The 15,671-nt window shown below is 38.8% G+C and overlaps 1 protein-coding gene across 1 annotated transcript in view; it reads right to left on the reverse strand.

Annotated features, from left to right (window-relative positions):
* Window positions 1-4,473: 4,473 nt before the first annotated feature.
* The window catches only part of TMEM164 (transmembrane protein 164), a 40,709-nt gene continuing 29,511 nt past the window's right edge, over window positions 4,474-15,671 (reverse strand). Inside the window, exons 6-7 of the mRNA XM_042825327.1 lie at window positions 10,618-10,718; window positions 4,474-10,225 (exon numbers count right to left, since the gene is read on the reverse strand). Coding sequence (XP_042681261.1) covers window positions 10,019-10,225; window positions 10,618-10,718 — 308 coding nt within the window. The 3' untranslated portion in view covers window positions 4,474-10,018. The remainder of the gene's footprint in view (window positions 10,226-10,617; window positions 10,719-15,671) is intronic.

The raw sequence follows: 15,671 nt of genomic DNA on the forward strand, positions 1-15,671 counted from the left end.
TAAGTTGATAAAAGGAACAACAACAACAGAAGACTAAAAACGTTCCAGAAAACAGATAGGGATAAGTTATCCCTTATGTGAGGATAGAATGCCACTTCATTTGTACAGAGGTTCTTGTAGAAGGTCTTTTGTATTCCTTCATCCACAGCACCCTATGTCCAAATATTTCCATTTTCAGTTGTGATGCCTTAATTTATAAGCAGAGGGCCTGAAAAGTCAGGAGCCAAGAGGTGCCAGGCAGACACTGCAGAAACTAATAGATGTTTATACAGAGGCTATTTTGGATGATACTGTTGTCTTGTTTCTACTTGGGGGAGCGGTTTCAAATGGATTTGTCTTCAAGTGGAAACTGTGAACCGGTGGCTACCTGAGAGGTGTTTTGGTTTTGTTTTTTTCCTTGCCCTTATAGGGAAACTGAGCACAAACCGAATCATTCTGCTGCAAAAAACAAACAAAACACAAAGTCATGCAACCCCATCCTTATCTGTCATCTCGTTACACGCGCTCACAGCGCTGCGTGAGCTCATCCTTAGAAGTTTTTTAAAAAGATCTATTATATATAAAAATATATATGTATTGAAAGGTGCTAATCAACCTCAAGCAGGTCACGTGACTGGTCATGCGGATCTAAAATCATATCAGATTTTTTAAAAATCTTCGATATATGCAGATGTTATACAGAATTTCTTACCAGTGTAATAATAATATACTGATGAATAAACAATCCTGCGGGTTTTTAAGGACAAGGTCAGCAATACTCCCCACCATGGCCTGGGGGGGAAAAGGATAGTTTTGTCTCCTTTTTGTATACAGCATAATGCACAATGCATTTTTGTCTATCTCTTAGTAGCTGTTGCTTACAAATATGGTTAAAAGGGTGTTATACAAACTGTAAAGGTGTGCTTTTGACATGACTTAATGCCAGACCCTTCTGGACCAGAGTTTTGTATCACTAATTAAAAAGCTGTTACAAAGTCTGCGGTCAATCAGGTTGTATGGTATTTTTTTAGAAAAGATTGGAATAATCAGTTTATCTACAGTGTTTCTAAGGCACCTACCTCCTCAGCACGCAAGTGCTGAGAATACTGCGGATTGTTTCTGTGTAATTGTGGGGTTGTTTATACAAGATGTGCAGTTCACTGTGACATGCACTGGGACAGAATAGGTCTGTTTGCCTAAAGCGAATCGACAATTGCTTTCACAAATGCCATTCTCTGAGCTATTACCCTTTCAGATATGTTGCTGGATTTAGATCTATTAATATTATTTTTTAATTTGGGGGCACTTCATAAGAGGTGATGGTACAACCGAGTAGCTAATTCCGCTCTTCAAGTCGGATGCTGATTTTTGATAAGCACTAATCCATTTGCCTTATTCCTTGAAGTATTTTTTTTAATTATTCTTTTGCTAAACGTTTCTGAAGTCCTCCTTCTGAAAACTAAGTGAGACAGCAGAACCCCAGGCTGATGTGATGCTGTTGCTTAGCCGTGCCTCAAGTGGCCTTCCTTCCGCCTGGAGCGCTGCAGCACTGACCTGGCACCATCTCAGCCCCAACGCTGGTCACAGCAGGGGGAGGGCGCCTGAGAGTTCTGACCTCAGATACAATACTAAGAGAGTCAAATCCATTTGCACACCCTGGCGTTTGTATACGGACCTCTTTACTTGTCTTCAAATGTGCGGGTTTTTAAAACTGTCGTCTGGAGTAGGTTACATCTCTTGTGTGTGTTAGATCGAACCAAAGAAGCCTCCAGCCATGCCCACATGCTGCTCCTAAAGCCTGCCTTCCAGTCCTTGCAAAAGCCCCGCAGGATTAAATGTGTTAATTTTTTTATTTTTGTACAGTTTCTAACTGATTTTTGCTAGTGATGTTAATTGAATTAAGTTTATTTGGGGAGTCTGAGTACCTCCTCCATTTAAATAAACTGGTGACTTTCCTTTTATGTTAAAAAAAAAAAAAAAGGGAAAAAAAAAAAAAAAAAGGAAACCCAAAGTGTGCCTCTAAGATTTAAAGGGTTTCTGGTTACATTTATTCTTAAGACCAGCAATGATTCTTTATATAGAAAGATATGTTTTCCTCGTTTTTTATTACTGTTAAATAAAAAATAAAAACCTCTTTCTTTGCTCTGGACCCAGTAATTGCGCTGGTACATAAACGCACTGAGAAAACAAACTTTTGTTTGAAACTTTTGTAACAACTTATGACTGTTTTTGTATATCAAAGTTGATTCTTTTCAAAATATTTGGATCTAGTTTCTAAGTTATTTTAGTGTTTTATATGTTACAAAAAGAAAAAACCTTTAAATTGCTCACCAGCATCTTGAGTTATCTAATGCAGTGGTGACACACAGTGGGCTTGGAGCTGCCTGGAGTAGCTGACAAGGCCTCTCTTTTTCTTCCTTTCTTAGTAACTTGATTGATTACAAATTATATCACAGATTACCTGAACCCCCTTCCTTTATAACTAGATCCTCCTTCCTTCCACATTTAATTGCTATTAGTGTGAAGAAACTGTTGAAATGGGCATTTTAATATAAGTATGGCTTAAAAAAGATAAAATGAGGAAAAAGAAAAAAAAATTATATAGAAGGTTATCTGTGGGTCTGTGAGATATGGCTGTGGAAAGATATTGTAGTAGTTTTAACACTATTGTTATTACCTTTTAAATCATTTACCCAATAAAACAAGGAAAAAGAATCACCATTTCTTTTTGTTTCTCTGCTTAATTGTGTGGCTTTGTCAGTTGATTGCTTTTTTTTTTTAATTTAAGCATTCACTATCAGTGTTTATTTTAACAGCTAATGCTGCAGTAGGAATGTTTTCCTGGGCTGAAGTCTGCAATTGGCTGTGCATGATGTGGGAGGCAGCTCACAGCCTGGCTCTGGAGGGAGATGCTGAGGGAGTTACAGCAGCAGGTCTGGTCTCATATGATGTCCAGTAAATACAGATTTATGTACTGGATTGAGTTCCTTATTCTCTGAAAGGTGAAATCAATCTCAACTGTTTACAAACACGATGTTGTAACCAGTACAGTGCCTGCGCCGTACAGGAAAGGAGACAAGATCAATGCAGCAAAATGCATATCAGAGAGTGCCTTGATAGCACCTGGAATAATTGCACTGCTTTTTCACATTACTTTCTAGGTGTGATTTTATAGGATACTGAAGCTTGCTTTGCCGTGAGGAATTTATCTGGTCTGGCAGAGCTAGTTGATGTGCAGGCTGACACGTTGACCTCATGGAAAGAAATGCAGTGCAGGGTTTGCACTGAGGCTCCTGTGAAGATGGAAGATTAAAGAAGTCCCTTTCCTGATGCCAGTGTTTAGTGCAGTGATAGAAAGGTATGTTCTACAGGGTAAGTGTTGGTTAAAGGGACTTTCTTTCCCCTGTAGGATAATTCCTACAGTAGTGCAAGGAATTTCCAATGTTGCCCTGGGATTCAGCTCTGAATGTGGAAATGTTTTTGTTTGCCTTTGACTAATTCATTTTCAATAGGCTTCCCGTCTCTAGCTGAAAATACTTTGAAAACAAGAATAGTAGCCTTTAGATGTTGGTAACTCTGAAGGGAAAATCTGCTTGAGTAAATAGCTTCCACTGATGTTCTTTTGTTATTTTACAGACTTGGTATCATTTGTCTGAAATAGGTAGAAGTCTCCCCAGACCTTACAGACCATCAGAATGCAGCACTAGTTACAGCTTGCTTCCCAAAGCCCCCTGCTCTTTTTACATCAGCCAGGTATGAGGTTATCACAGAATAGACATCAAACTAACAGATCAGTGCCAAACATTAGGTCTGTTTCAAAGAGGGCAGGTTGGTTATTCTTCCATTCAGCGTTATTGCCGTGTACTTACGTGTCCTTTTGATTACAGCCAGAAGCTTTTCAGAAGTGCAGTAATGATGGCAGTTGTTTGCCATCATCTACATGTGTGAGATTGGCCAGAAAGCCCTTGTAAATTATACTGTTTTGAGCTGAAAACTTTTGTACTTTTTCTGTCTTCCTCTACTGACATGACAGAGTATGAAACTAAAAAAGAAAACACACTCTACCAAAACTGTGGCAAGAAACTTGAAAGCAGAGTAAACATCATAATATTGTATCCAGAGCTTTTTTACAGGAAGGAGATGAATATTTGAACAGCGACTAGAGGATTTGTGTCTTACAGTGAAGTAAACTCTGGCTTGTATTGCTTGCTAAATTACAGGCATAGGTCATACTCAAATGCTTTAAAGTTCTAGAAACAGTGATAATCATAATTGCACAGCAGAAACTGCATCATGCAAGGCAAACTAAATCTAGCTGTACAGACAGCTTAAGAAGATAGGAGAAGCTGTATTCTTATTGATCTGATGACCACTTATCAAGTCTGTGTGAATCTAACTGTTAATACTACAAATAGAAGAGGAATGTCTGTTTTTTTTACCTACTTTAAAAACAAGACAGATGCAGTGCCTGACGTGATTACAATGACAACAAAATTACAGTACCATTAAAATGCATTTATTTGTTTTAAATCAAATGTTTAAGAACTGTTTGCCCAGTGAGCTGGACATAGGGCACTACAACCAAAAAAATCAGACCAAAATACAAAAACAAGTACACAAGTTATCCCTTATTTGTAAATGTTACCTCATAACCAAGTTTTAGCACATTAAAAAGTTTACAAAATTTATAACATTCCTACAAATTATTCAGAACTAACAGCATACGTGGCAGTTGAGCCTCTCCACAACCAGCCTTGACATTGCCATTCCATTCTGTGCCTGGGTAGCTAATGGAAACTGCAAGCTTCCAAGGACTGCTCATGTGCTTCAGTCCAGTCCCTGAGCAGTTCCACTTGCCTGGCACAGGTTGGGTGGCGAGAGCAGTGTGGGTATGCATCCTGTTCTGCCTGCTGCGTCCTCTGCAGCATTGAGATAATGACTCAGGAAATGCAGAAATAATTTAAAAAAGTACAAAATTGACCCTGAAGAGAAACATCATCATTTTAAAAACAGCTTGGTTTTAACTAAGTTACAATAAAGCTGCAAGACAAGTATACAGCAATATCATATTGAGTACAAGATCACAAGAATCAACAGATTTGTTATGTATATCATCACTAAAAATGAAAACATAGCACTGATCCACCTGCTTGTAGAAGCCTTCCACCTGCTAACAGAAGGGCTGATATATGCCTTCCTGTTAGCTTTTTCTGAACTGCGTTAACCATTAGGAATAATTCAATTCCTAAGTATCCACCTGAAGTCAAACACTTTAAGGGGACAAGTGCTAGGATGCGACAAAATGGCCTCAAGTTGCACCAGGAGAGGTGTACATTGAACATTAGGAAGAATTTCTGCTCAAAAAGAGTGGTCAGGCATTGTACTGGGCTGCCCAGGGAAGTGGTGCAGTCCCCATCCCCGGAGGTATTTCAGAGATGTGTAGATGTGGCACTGAGGGACGTGGTAGGTGAGGTTAATGGTTGGACTTGATCTTGAAGGCCTTTTCCAGCCTAAATGATCCTATGACTTGAAAACAGCAAGAAGAACATCAAAGTCTATGGTTGTCATTAGGTATAGATGCACAGGAAGCAAATGCCTATGGTGTAGACGCAAGGATTAGAATAAAGAAGTAAAATACAGTACTTGAACAGTTGCAAGTAGCCATTTCTGAAAGGAAGATACTATCAAGTTTTACAAAATGTTACAAAATATACTGAAATATCAAAACCCTGACTGTGGCTAGAGACAGAGGGATAAATCTATAATGAGGTACTCCACAGTTTTAAGATATGCAAATGAGTGACTTTTCATGTCTCCCAGCCTCAGCAAGGCAGCATCTGCTAAAGCACAAGTGAGCTTTGCTTATAAGCAGTATTTGTCAAGCCCTACGATGCTGAACCAAAACCAGAGTACATGAGTGCATTCAGAGTTTTGATTGATTTATATAATTATGATCAAGTGCTGTTAATTTCACCCTTCAGAAGAAACAAAATGCAAATCTCTAGTGCTTAAACAGAAGGAAGTTAAACAGATACAGTTCATACACTGCCTACAGTGCCTGAATCCTTAGAAAAGTTATCACTGCATGTGTACCAGACAGCTAGAACCTTGGCACAATAATTTCAATAGTCACAGGTTATCACCAGATCTTATGGTGGGTGCAGAAGTTTTAGCAGCTCATTTTTGCACTTTGAAAGGCTACTTAAAGAAGTCTGCATAAATGAACCAATGCAGCCAACTTTACTGTAGTTACTAGAGCTTCATTTATGTGTATACTGGAAGTAATTTAGACGGTCATTCAGTGACAGAAAGAGTAATCAGTTTCATTGCTGCTCATTTCTTTTGTTTGAAGTGTCTATGATACTAGAGAGTATAATACAGAGATCAGATCAAACATCTGCCCGTATCCATAATTTTCCAAAGTCCAGACTTAAGCACAGCACAGTAAGTTTTTCTGGTATTGTACATGACTTTCTAGGGGACAGCAAACCAATCCACTTTAGGGTGAGTTTCTATAACCTGCTGGAACACCTCTAAAATACAAGCTAAAAGGAGATAGTCTGCATGGCTATATCAGCCTCCTGCTCTGCACTGTATCTACTCCTAGTATCTTCACAACTGTTAGTACTGACAAAATAGATGTACTGATATTGGAGGGCCAGGACTTACCCTTTCAATCATACATTGCAGTGCTCCAATGTAAAACAGCATCAGGCTCTGGTCAACAGCTTAAAGCTACTGTGACATCGATTGTGTCCGTAGTGCCACAGGAGAGAATGCCCATCAGTATTTTTGAATAGCAACATAGTTTTACTCCTTAATTTCCAGCATACATAAGAAAAAAATCACCAGAAATTCATCTAAACAGAATAACTGCTCATTTAATAAACCATTCATGGAAAAGAAAATCTGCCAGGGAACAGATATTCCCGTATGAAGGCTAAGTATTCTATTTTCCTTTTCAAACCAAATTCCTTCACATTGAACAAGCTCTGTCATCTGCCTCTTCCAAACTGCTATTCAAAACAACTGAAGAGTAAAGTATGTAAATTTCTATTGATGTTTCAGAAGTTCGTTCCCTTTTTGCTTCCCTTCTGCCCTGTTCTTCCCCATATGTGAAGCTTGTGCCTCAAGTGTGCTGACAATTTCTGTACAGCTACACCATAAACCAAGCTGAAAGGCTGTGTTTAAAAATGGTTTTCAGAATGTGTTGTGGGGAGTTGGAGTAGATGATCTTCTGAGGTCCCTCCCTGACATTCTGTGGATAAAAGCTCAGCCAGCTTCATTGATGGTGTACAAGAAGCAAAAGAAGCCAGCACAGCTTACCATGAAGAAGAGTTTAAGCCTCTGGTGCCCTTCTTCCCTCTAGATCCCAGTGGCTCCAGTCTCCTGACAGTCATAAAATCCAGATGCTCATAAAATCCTTATTGAGTGTAACAGCCAGTTTACTTCTCCTTGCTGAATTATTACATTCAATTAGACATTTTAGCATCTTAAGCCAAAAGTTCAACATGCACCAAAACTCAAACTGGGGAAGTGTGAAAGGAAATAAGAGCTTCCCTCAACTATAAGGTAGAAGAACTTGAAAATTTTGCATTTTAAGAGAGACTGCACTGAGCTTGCTTCTTGCTTCCGTAGTCTTAATTGATCAGAGGCAGTCAATGGTGATAAATAGGAGCTGTTTCAAACCTGTTTCCAATGCTCTGAAGCATATGATTAGACATAGGACATGCTGCTTGTGTTTTTAAAAGCAGGAAAGATTATTCAAAAAATTGTAAAATGAGGCAAATGAGAATCTAACATTTGTAAAATTTGGCAAGATCATCCTACTGTAATAATGTTGTTTCTAAACCAGACCAGATTCAACAGAAGGCATTTTTGCCAAGCCTTAAGTAAATAAAATCAAGACAGCCTTGACAGTAACTGCGGGAAGGGAAGAAGCACTGTACACGTAGCTGTCATAGGAGACAAATAGGCACGAATATTTCTGTTCACCTTAGCTCTCTCAGCACCATCATGTATTTCATCAGCTGCAAATGAAATACTGACTCTTGAATTGAGCATCACATCAGCAGCTAATTAAGTAGTCTTTCACAGATGGGTTCAGGCCTTCAATACCAATGCATGTTTTCTTTAGCTCACCCCTCCACAAATACACAACACATGCCCTGCTTTACTGAAGCAGTAATGAGATGGCTCAATAAAATTAATTACGTACTTAGACATTCGCAGGATCAGCAATTCACAGTCAACACTGAGACAGTAGTTGTTACTATCAAGTGCTTACCTTTCTCAGACTGAACAATGTAGTAGCTCAGTCTGTGCAACTGGGACTAGCTATACATGCTTCATAGTTTAGGTCAATCTTACATCTCAATTTATAGTAAATACAGGATGTTTACTTTCTAGACACGAAAGAAAGCCAGAAGCTAGTCTGTAAATTTGAATGCAGCAGAAAGGACTTGTATTGGGAGATCTACTTAAAAAACAAAACAAAAGAAACACACAAAGTGAAAACATTCAGAGAAGTCATCTGTTCCTCCCCAATTATATTCTTATCTTGCAGAAAAGAAAAAAAAAAAAAAAAAGTCAACCACTTATCATTCTTACTTCTCTTCTTGAGGTATAAACACTGTACCTTAACATCAGAATATATCTTCAGGTGATCCATCAAGAGGAGGTATGACGGTTTTGTTTCTATCTTACAAGTCACAGCTATAACAATGCAATGCAAGTGGCAACTAGCATTTTGTACAACACAATTCCTGCAGCCCTGAAATACAACAGGCTGCACAACAATGGATCTACAGTTAATTATCTGGAAGAACACAGTAAAGATGTCCAAGCTTTCCTCCTTACAGTTTCTCCCCTTGGCCAGTTTACTATTTATAATTCTCTCTACTTGCATCCTTTTCTACTCCAAAACTCATGTTGACAAGAAAACCTAGCCATACTAGTAAACTGGAACATTGCCTTTTCTGTAGAAGCCTGTGCTGATTTCACATTCATTTTTATACTTGTGTTCTAAAAATCAGTATGAAGAACGTACTAGAGCTATGGAGACAGAAAATAGTTTCATTTTGTTTCCTCACCAACAGCTCTACTAAGGATCAGGGTAGAACGCAGAGGAGGAATGTTTAAAATGCTACTAAGTGAAAAAGGAGACCTGTTTACATTGTACATTGCATCTCTACTCAGTCTCCAGTCTAAGCTAAGTGACAAAAGCATTTTGTTTAAAGGCAGGTCAGCATTGTTGATTAAATACCTATCAGAACTTACACATAACATTGGCTTTTTTAATAATTTCTGTATGGTGTTTTTCTGCTCACTCAAAACCATCTCCAGAGCATCAAGATCTGATGGGACCTCACCAGACAGACAGTTATACTTAGCAGGCCAGAAACCAAAGTATTCAGTTTAAAAAAAACCAGGTATTTAAAAGAGTTGTTGTTCCCCGATATTTTCAACCAGCTTAAAGAAAATACAGTAAAACTTCATTGCTTTGCACTTACGACTAGGAGATTAAGTGTACGTTGTTCCACCATGACCATTTTGCAACATTTAAGTACTAGGAGTTAAGCCATGATGATGCATTTCAAGATGTGTTCTGTTCACACGAGTAGAGAATTGGAATTCAGCTTTAGCTCCTATCCTGTGATATAACTGTATTAATGGAAAAATTCTACTTAGTGGAAAGTAAGTCAAAATGAGGTAGCTCTGCCACTCTTTTTGCTGGAATGTAGATAGATCCTCACCTAATTTTAAAGGGTAGATTAGCAAGATTTTACTGTAATCTACACAAAATGTACAGAACAGGAACCTCTTCCAGAATAAGGCCACTAATGTTGCCATTGGCAGTAGGCAGTGAAAAACAGCAGTTGAAAGAAAACCCCTCAATTGATAATAGAAGTGTTTGTGAGGCCATAAACTGCGGGGAGAAAAATAATAAACACATTGTCTTCTCACCCCTCCTCTTGGTTTTCCAGTATGGATATAGGGGTGTCTGCTTCCTGTACGTACTGCTCTGTGGGGAGACATTTCAGTCTATTTTCTTAGCTGGAAATCTAAGCAAGTCCACACTACATTTAAAGATGGGGTCAGCACAGTAAAACAGTAAGATTACAAGCTTCCCATGAGTCATAGTCATGATAGTCTGATGTCCAGATGCCCAAATTCGATACCAGCGCCCATAAAAAGGATCTGAAATGGCTGGGCATAACATGTTGTTCAAATTCACTTCTGTAACCTAGGAAAGGGACAACAAGTTTATAAATTAACATGATTTGCACTGCACTGATTCAGACACCAGAAACGATAATTTTAAAATTACCATGATAATCAGAGTTGCTGACCAAAGGATTATCACCTAACACAAGCAGGGCAGCTTTCAGAACGAAAGCAGATCTGAATTTAGTTGCATATTTAATAGATGGATTTATGCAGGTACATGGCTGATTTATGAAACGTTTTGCCAATACTTGTGAGATATAAGATACGAGTGTTCATTAGAACATGCAATTAAAAATCTGCACACAAGTAATCTTATCCATGTCCATCTGGACACCTTGAAAAACTAGTCAGTGTGTTTACTTTCAGTGTACTTGCAAACTATCCATTTATTAACCTCTGTTTACTTACCAGTCCCAGAATTTGCAAGATGCTAAAGTGATATACAAACATAAACCCAGTAGATAAAAGAGCCCACCAGAAATTGGAGAGTGGTTCTGGAGTGTAGATCCCTTGAAAAGAAAGGAATACATTAGTGTTCAGTTAGTATTCAGCTGAATTGCTATGTCCATCAAACACTCATGAATAATCTTCTCTTTTCTCTGTGGATGCTAGGGCATCTGGCTTTAGCTGATAACTTACTGAATACTATTATAATAATTAATATTTGAGAGCATTATTTCTTACCTGGAGCATCCAAGATAATTTCCTCCCCTCCTCCCAGCCCAGCATTAAAATGTATACTGTGTTACCTCATTAAACATACCTATTCTTCACCAAAAACAGCAATTTTTACCTTATTTTTCCTTCTACCCCAGAAGTAAAAAATCATTCTAAAATGCAACAGTGGTATTCAGTGAAGTCTTCAGAAATCATGTTACTCAAACTCCTGCTTCTTACGAGGACTATGAGTTAAGCATGATAAAACTAACCCAGGTAGTGGGAGGGTAGAATAGTTGTATTAGCCTTTGCTAACTGGCATATTTGGGAATTACCAGGAAGATTTAAGAGACTTCAGCATGTGCTGTGCAACTCTGCAAGGGATCCAAATTTAACTACACATGCATAGCTTGCTGTGACAGTACTCACCAGACTAAAAGCATGCCTATGTATGGTATTTTACATAGATAGAGGCAAATAATTGCTGTTATCTGCTTTGCCACACCAATGTATGGTGGTGCGTGCTGTCTCAGTTTTACAGTCCCCAGAGGACTGCTGTCTCAATCCCTGTTTGCCCTGTTAACAATTTTTTTCTGCATAGTTTTCTCCCACAGTTTTTGCCCATCGTGCCAATCTAGATTATTTCAGGTAGCTACTTCAAAATTAATCTAATTTAAATAGAATTTTAGTAAAGCATACTAGTAAAGCAAGTAAAAGTATTCTTATCAATATTACCTACCTGCTATGTTCTAAAACTATTCATCTAGTCATTGGCCACTCAGTATTACAGCTTCTTTGTTGCTTGTCTGTAGAAACTAGGGAGTTGATTGCATGCTTGAATGACACATCTTATATGCCCCCAATATATCACTCATTATTTATTTAACAAGCAATAAAGCCAATGTAATTATCCAAAATACAACTGCACACCATGTTTAAGTAAGCAAATTGTTACTGTGTGCTGCCACAATAAATAGGAGCAGGGAAGCTACTTTAAAAGCAGAAGGCAGCTTATAAGATTTCTTATTAAGTGGGTGGGTGAAGGTCAGAGGAAGCAAAATCCCAAGGTAGAAATGAACTCTACAAAGCGGAGTTCTGCAGTTAAAGGGAGAAAATTCACACAGCTCTAATTCTTAGAGCATGCTTGCTAAGTATATTAGAAGTGCTTGCATCCCATTTAGTATCTTATCTAGAAACCATAACCAGAAATCTTCACTTAAACAGCACTGAAATTCATTAAACTTCACTGCCTGAAAACATCAGTAAGACAGCAGGGAATTGATAATACCTCGCATATAGTTTTTCATTGTAGACCTCAAGAGAAAAGCAGGTAGCCTTGGTGTTGGGAGTTCAGGAGACCAGGACTCTACTTTTGGCTGCACCACCAGTTTTAAGTGACCTGATCAAGCTATACAGAAACACTCTGCATGAAGAAAACATAATCTGACATCACAGTTTTAGTGTTGTCTCTGTAGTCTCATGGGCATGTTTAATCAAGATGCAAAACAAAATAAGATTTATTTGAAGAATAGGTCTGTTGGAACACAGGCCATCAAGTCCTGGCTGCTTCAGGCTACTCAAAAGTTAACGCACTGAGGGCTTTATCCATATGCTGCTTCAACACTGACAAGCTTGGGGCATCTAAAACTGCTCTAGAACAGCTCACAGGAATTGGTAGTAGTGCTATATGTCTATTTGGTTTCACGTGAACTTGCCCTGTTGGCAGTAGCTCATGTTATACCAGAAGTTTCTGTAAAGCCTGTGAACAGACACTGCTGAGGTAAACGCTCAGGGAAGCTTGAATCCAGACACTGAGGACAATCTGTGCAGGCAGAGGATCAACACTAAAGTAGACATATGAATCCAGCTATGGAACAGGAGTAGTGAGAGAATGCAGTCATTAAAAGACGCAGTAAATCTCACGAGATGACAAAATAGATCACTGGCATAGTTTGGCTTTGAACCCAAGCTTCTCGCGTCCAGCTTCAGTCCAGTCAAGGAATCATGTTTCAAAAGTCACCAAGAAGAGCTGTTCAGGTTCCTCCAGTTAAGAATTTCACACTGCTGCATCCTCTCTTTGTTACAAAACTTTAAAAAAAAAACAACCCACCACCGTTGACTCTCAGCCTATACAGCCTTTCAATCTCACTGTATAATTGAAAATTTCCTCCTTGGTAGACTTGGCAATCCTGAGAACAATAGCACTATTTTCAGCAGCAGCATCATTATCTGGACATCAAGGAACAGAAAGGAAGCAATGACCTCCACAGAAAAACATTTCAGAGAGCTCTGGATTCCCAAGTGTATTTTGGGGAACTAATTTTAAATTCATACCTGGGATATTTTCTGTTTCTCACTGGATAAATAATCACTATAGATTTTATTACTCTGCAGTCCTGCTATTCAACAGATGACTGTTTAACAGAGCAGTGTGATCTATTTTCTGAAGCACAGTCCTGACAAAAACACGCAAGCTGGAAAATTGAGACCCAGCTGAGTGGTTGTTTGAGTGGCCGGTGTTGGCTTTGGCAAAAGCTGTTTGCTGCTTACATGGGAAATCAATTTCAGTATGTAGCAGTGAGGTTCACTATCTTCTATCCACCAAGGATCACAGGCAGTTCTTACAAGTTAAGCGCTTTCAAAAATTTAATCCAGCTGCCAGGCTGGCACTAATCTAATTCTCAGAAATGCTCCAGACAGTGGACTATTCCAAATCAGGGTCATCCAAGTAGGCTACAACATTTGTTCTTGTGTTGAAATGCCACAGCAGTATATCTTGCAGTTTAGATCAAACTGCAGCAGCACTGATAGGAAGGATTTCACATAGGTTTGAAGGGCTTAGGAATCATCACCAGCTTCTGAAACAAGTATTTGTATGACCTTGAACAAGCTATGCATTTAATTTTGACATATAGAAAATGGAAGCATGGCTTTAATAATCTAAAGATCAATGTAAAGACTCTTTTAATTTCTTCTAATTTTTTTTCTATTAGTTTCCATCTCTCCCCACAAAGCCTCACATTACTTGCAGTGTTGTAAGTGCATCGTTAACTTATGAATTACTTATTTCAAGTTTACAAAAAATAGGATTGCAAAAATCTGAGCGCAATTTAGCAGAAAGTAGAATAAGATGCAGCACAGAATTACTTCTCTGCTTGAACCAGAGAATTAGAACCTAAATATAGTACAATTTTTCTTTTTTTAATTCAGTAGTTTTAAAATCATCCTTTGCTCCTGATGTCTTGCTTTCATTCCCACTGTATTTTGTACAGATTTTTCAGCTTTGTACCCTCCAAAGTACAGCTAGGCCTGCTTAATCCAGAACTCAGCAGCTACTGCGGTTTCTTCATTTTAAAGCTTGAAGAAAAGGTGAGGGCAAGCTTGCTTCCACTTTATTTCCCTTAATTAAGGGGTTATTTCCAATAATGCATATGTTTTGGCCTACTAAGATAGCCTAGAGCTTCCCTTCCAGCAGAGAAAAAGATGTTCTCAAAAGGATAAGCTAGTTCTCACCTGATATCTGCTATTTCCCCCTAGCTGTTCCAAATCCATGTGTTGATTTCATATACTGCCTTATGCCAGGAGATTTCTAGTTCTTGACTGTCAGCTATGCTTGTCAAAATCAGCCTGGGATCTTGTATTATCTATTCCCATCACAAACTACTGTTGATAACTATACGGAAGGTTCTTCCTCTTCCTTGTACATGTATGTGTAGTGATAAAATACTCTCCTAAACTTCTGTCTCTACATGCAGAGAGAAGACTAACAGATCTTGGGCCCATTCACACAATGCCACATCACCACCCTTATTTAGTTTAAGTGTTTCACAATAGAAACCATAAGTGCTTAGTGCAAAAAGCTCAATGTGTCATGTGGCAGAGGCACCGTCACCTCCTCTTCCTCTCCAGCTTCCTTAAATCAAACAAGCTTATGCTAAATGGCCGCACTACAAGAGATTGCAGTATGAGCCTACAGCCAGAGCAGCACACATCTCTTGCTGCTGAACACAAGTACCCTACTGCTCTGAGCACTCTGCTCCAAGCACAGCAGGCACTGCACCAGCCACTTACATCTAACACAGGGGATCCAGGGGCAGAGCAATGCTGAAATAGGAACGCAGGAACTGTCAAGGGAAGAGCAGGAGCATGATCAGATGAGAGTGAGACTTACACAATGCACAACACTTCACAGATCTGTAAGTAATTAGGAGTTACAGTGGAAGAGATGTACTCCTCATTATAAAGTATTTCACTGAGGCTGGAGATAAACTAGATTTATGACAACCTAACTGTATTTAAATACATAATCAAAGTTTTCCTGGATTGCTAATGTTCACTATAAACCCTGATCTGTAACTTCATTTAAAAGATATGGAAGACTATCATTAAATACAAGCAAGAGTGGCAAAGTGGCTGAGAAAGGGTACAACAGCTAAAAATGTGTTTAAATGTGCTGATATCCCCTTCTTGCCAGCAAGTCCTTAGCAGCAAAAAGGAGAGCACAAGTTTGGTTCTCCAGCTGCTTTAGTTGTACTTTCTTGTTTACAGATACAGGAAAATTGATCCTTCCATCTGTGCCTCTTCTATGTGTCCTACATCTTACAACTGAGCCCAGCATCTCATTAGGTAAAACACACTGCAGTGTCCTTAAGAAAGCTGGCTCTACAAAGCAGCTTCTGTCCAATTTCTGAAAGATCACAGCAGCATGCTTTGTTGCAGGGGGAAGTTTGTGAGCTTCTACTGACTTTCTCACATTGCCAGAGAAATTCTTCTCTTCCATTGCCACCTTTGAAGGCAGCTAGATC

This window comes from Centrocercus urophasianus, unplaced genomic scaffold, assembly GCF_019232065.1.
Source record: "Centrocercus urophasianus isolate 14NV4802_14NV808 unplaced genomic scaffold, USGS_Curo_1.0 seq_24, whole genome shotgun sequence".
NCBI lineage: Eukaryota > Metazoa > Chordata > Aves > Galliformes > Phasianidae > Centrocercus > Centrocercus urophasianus.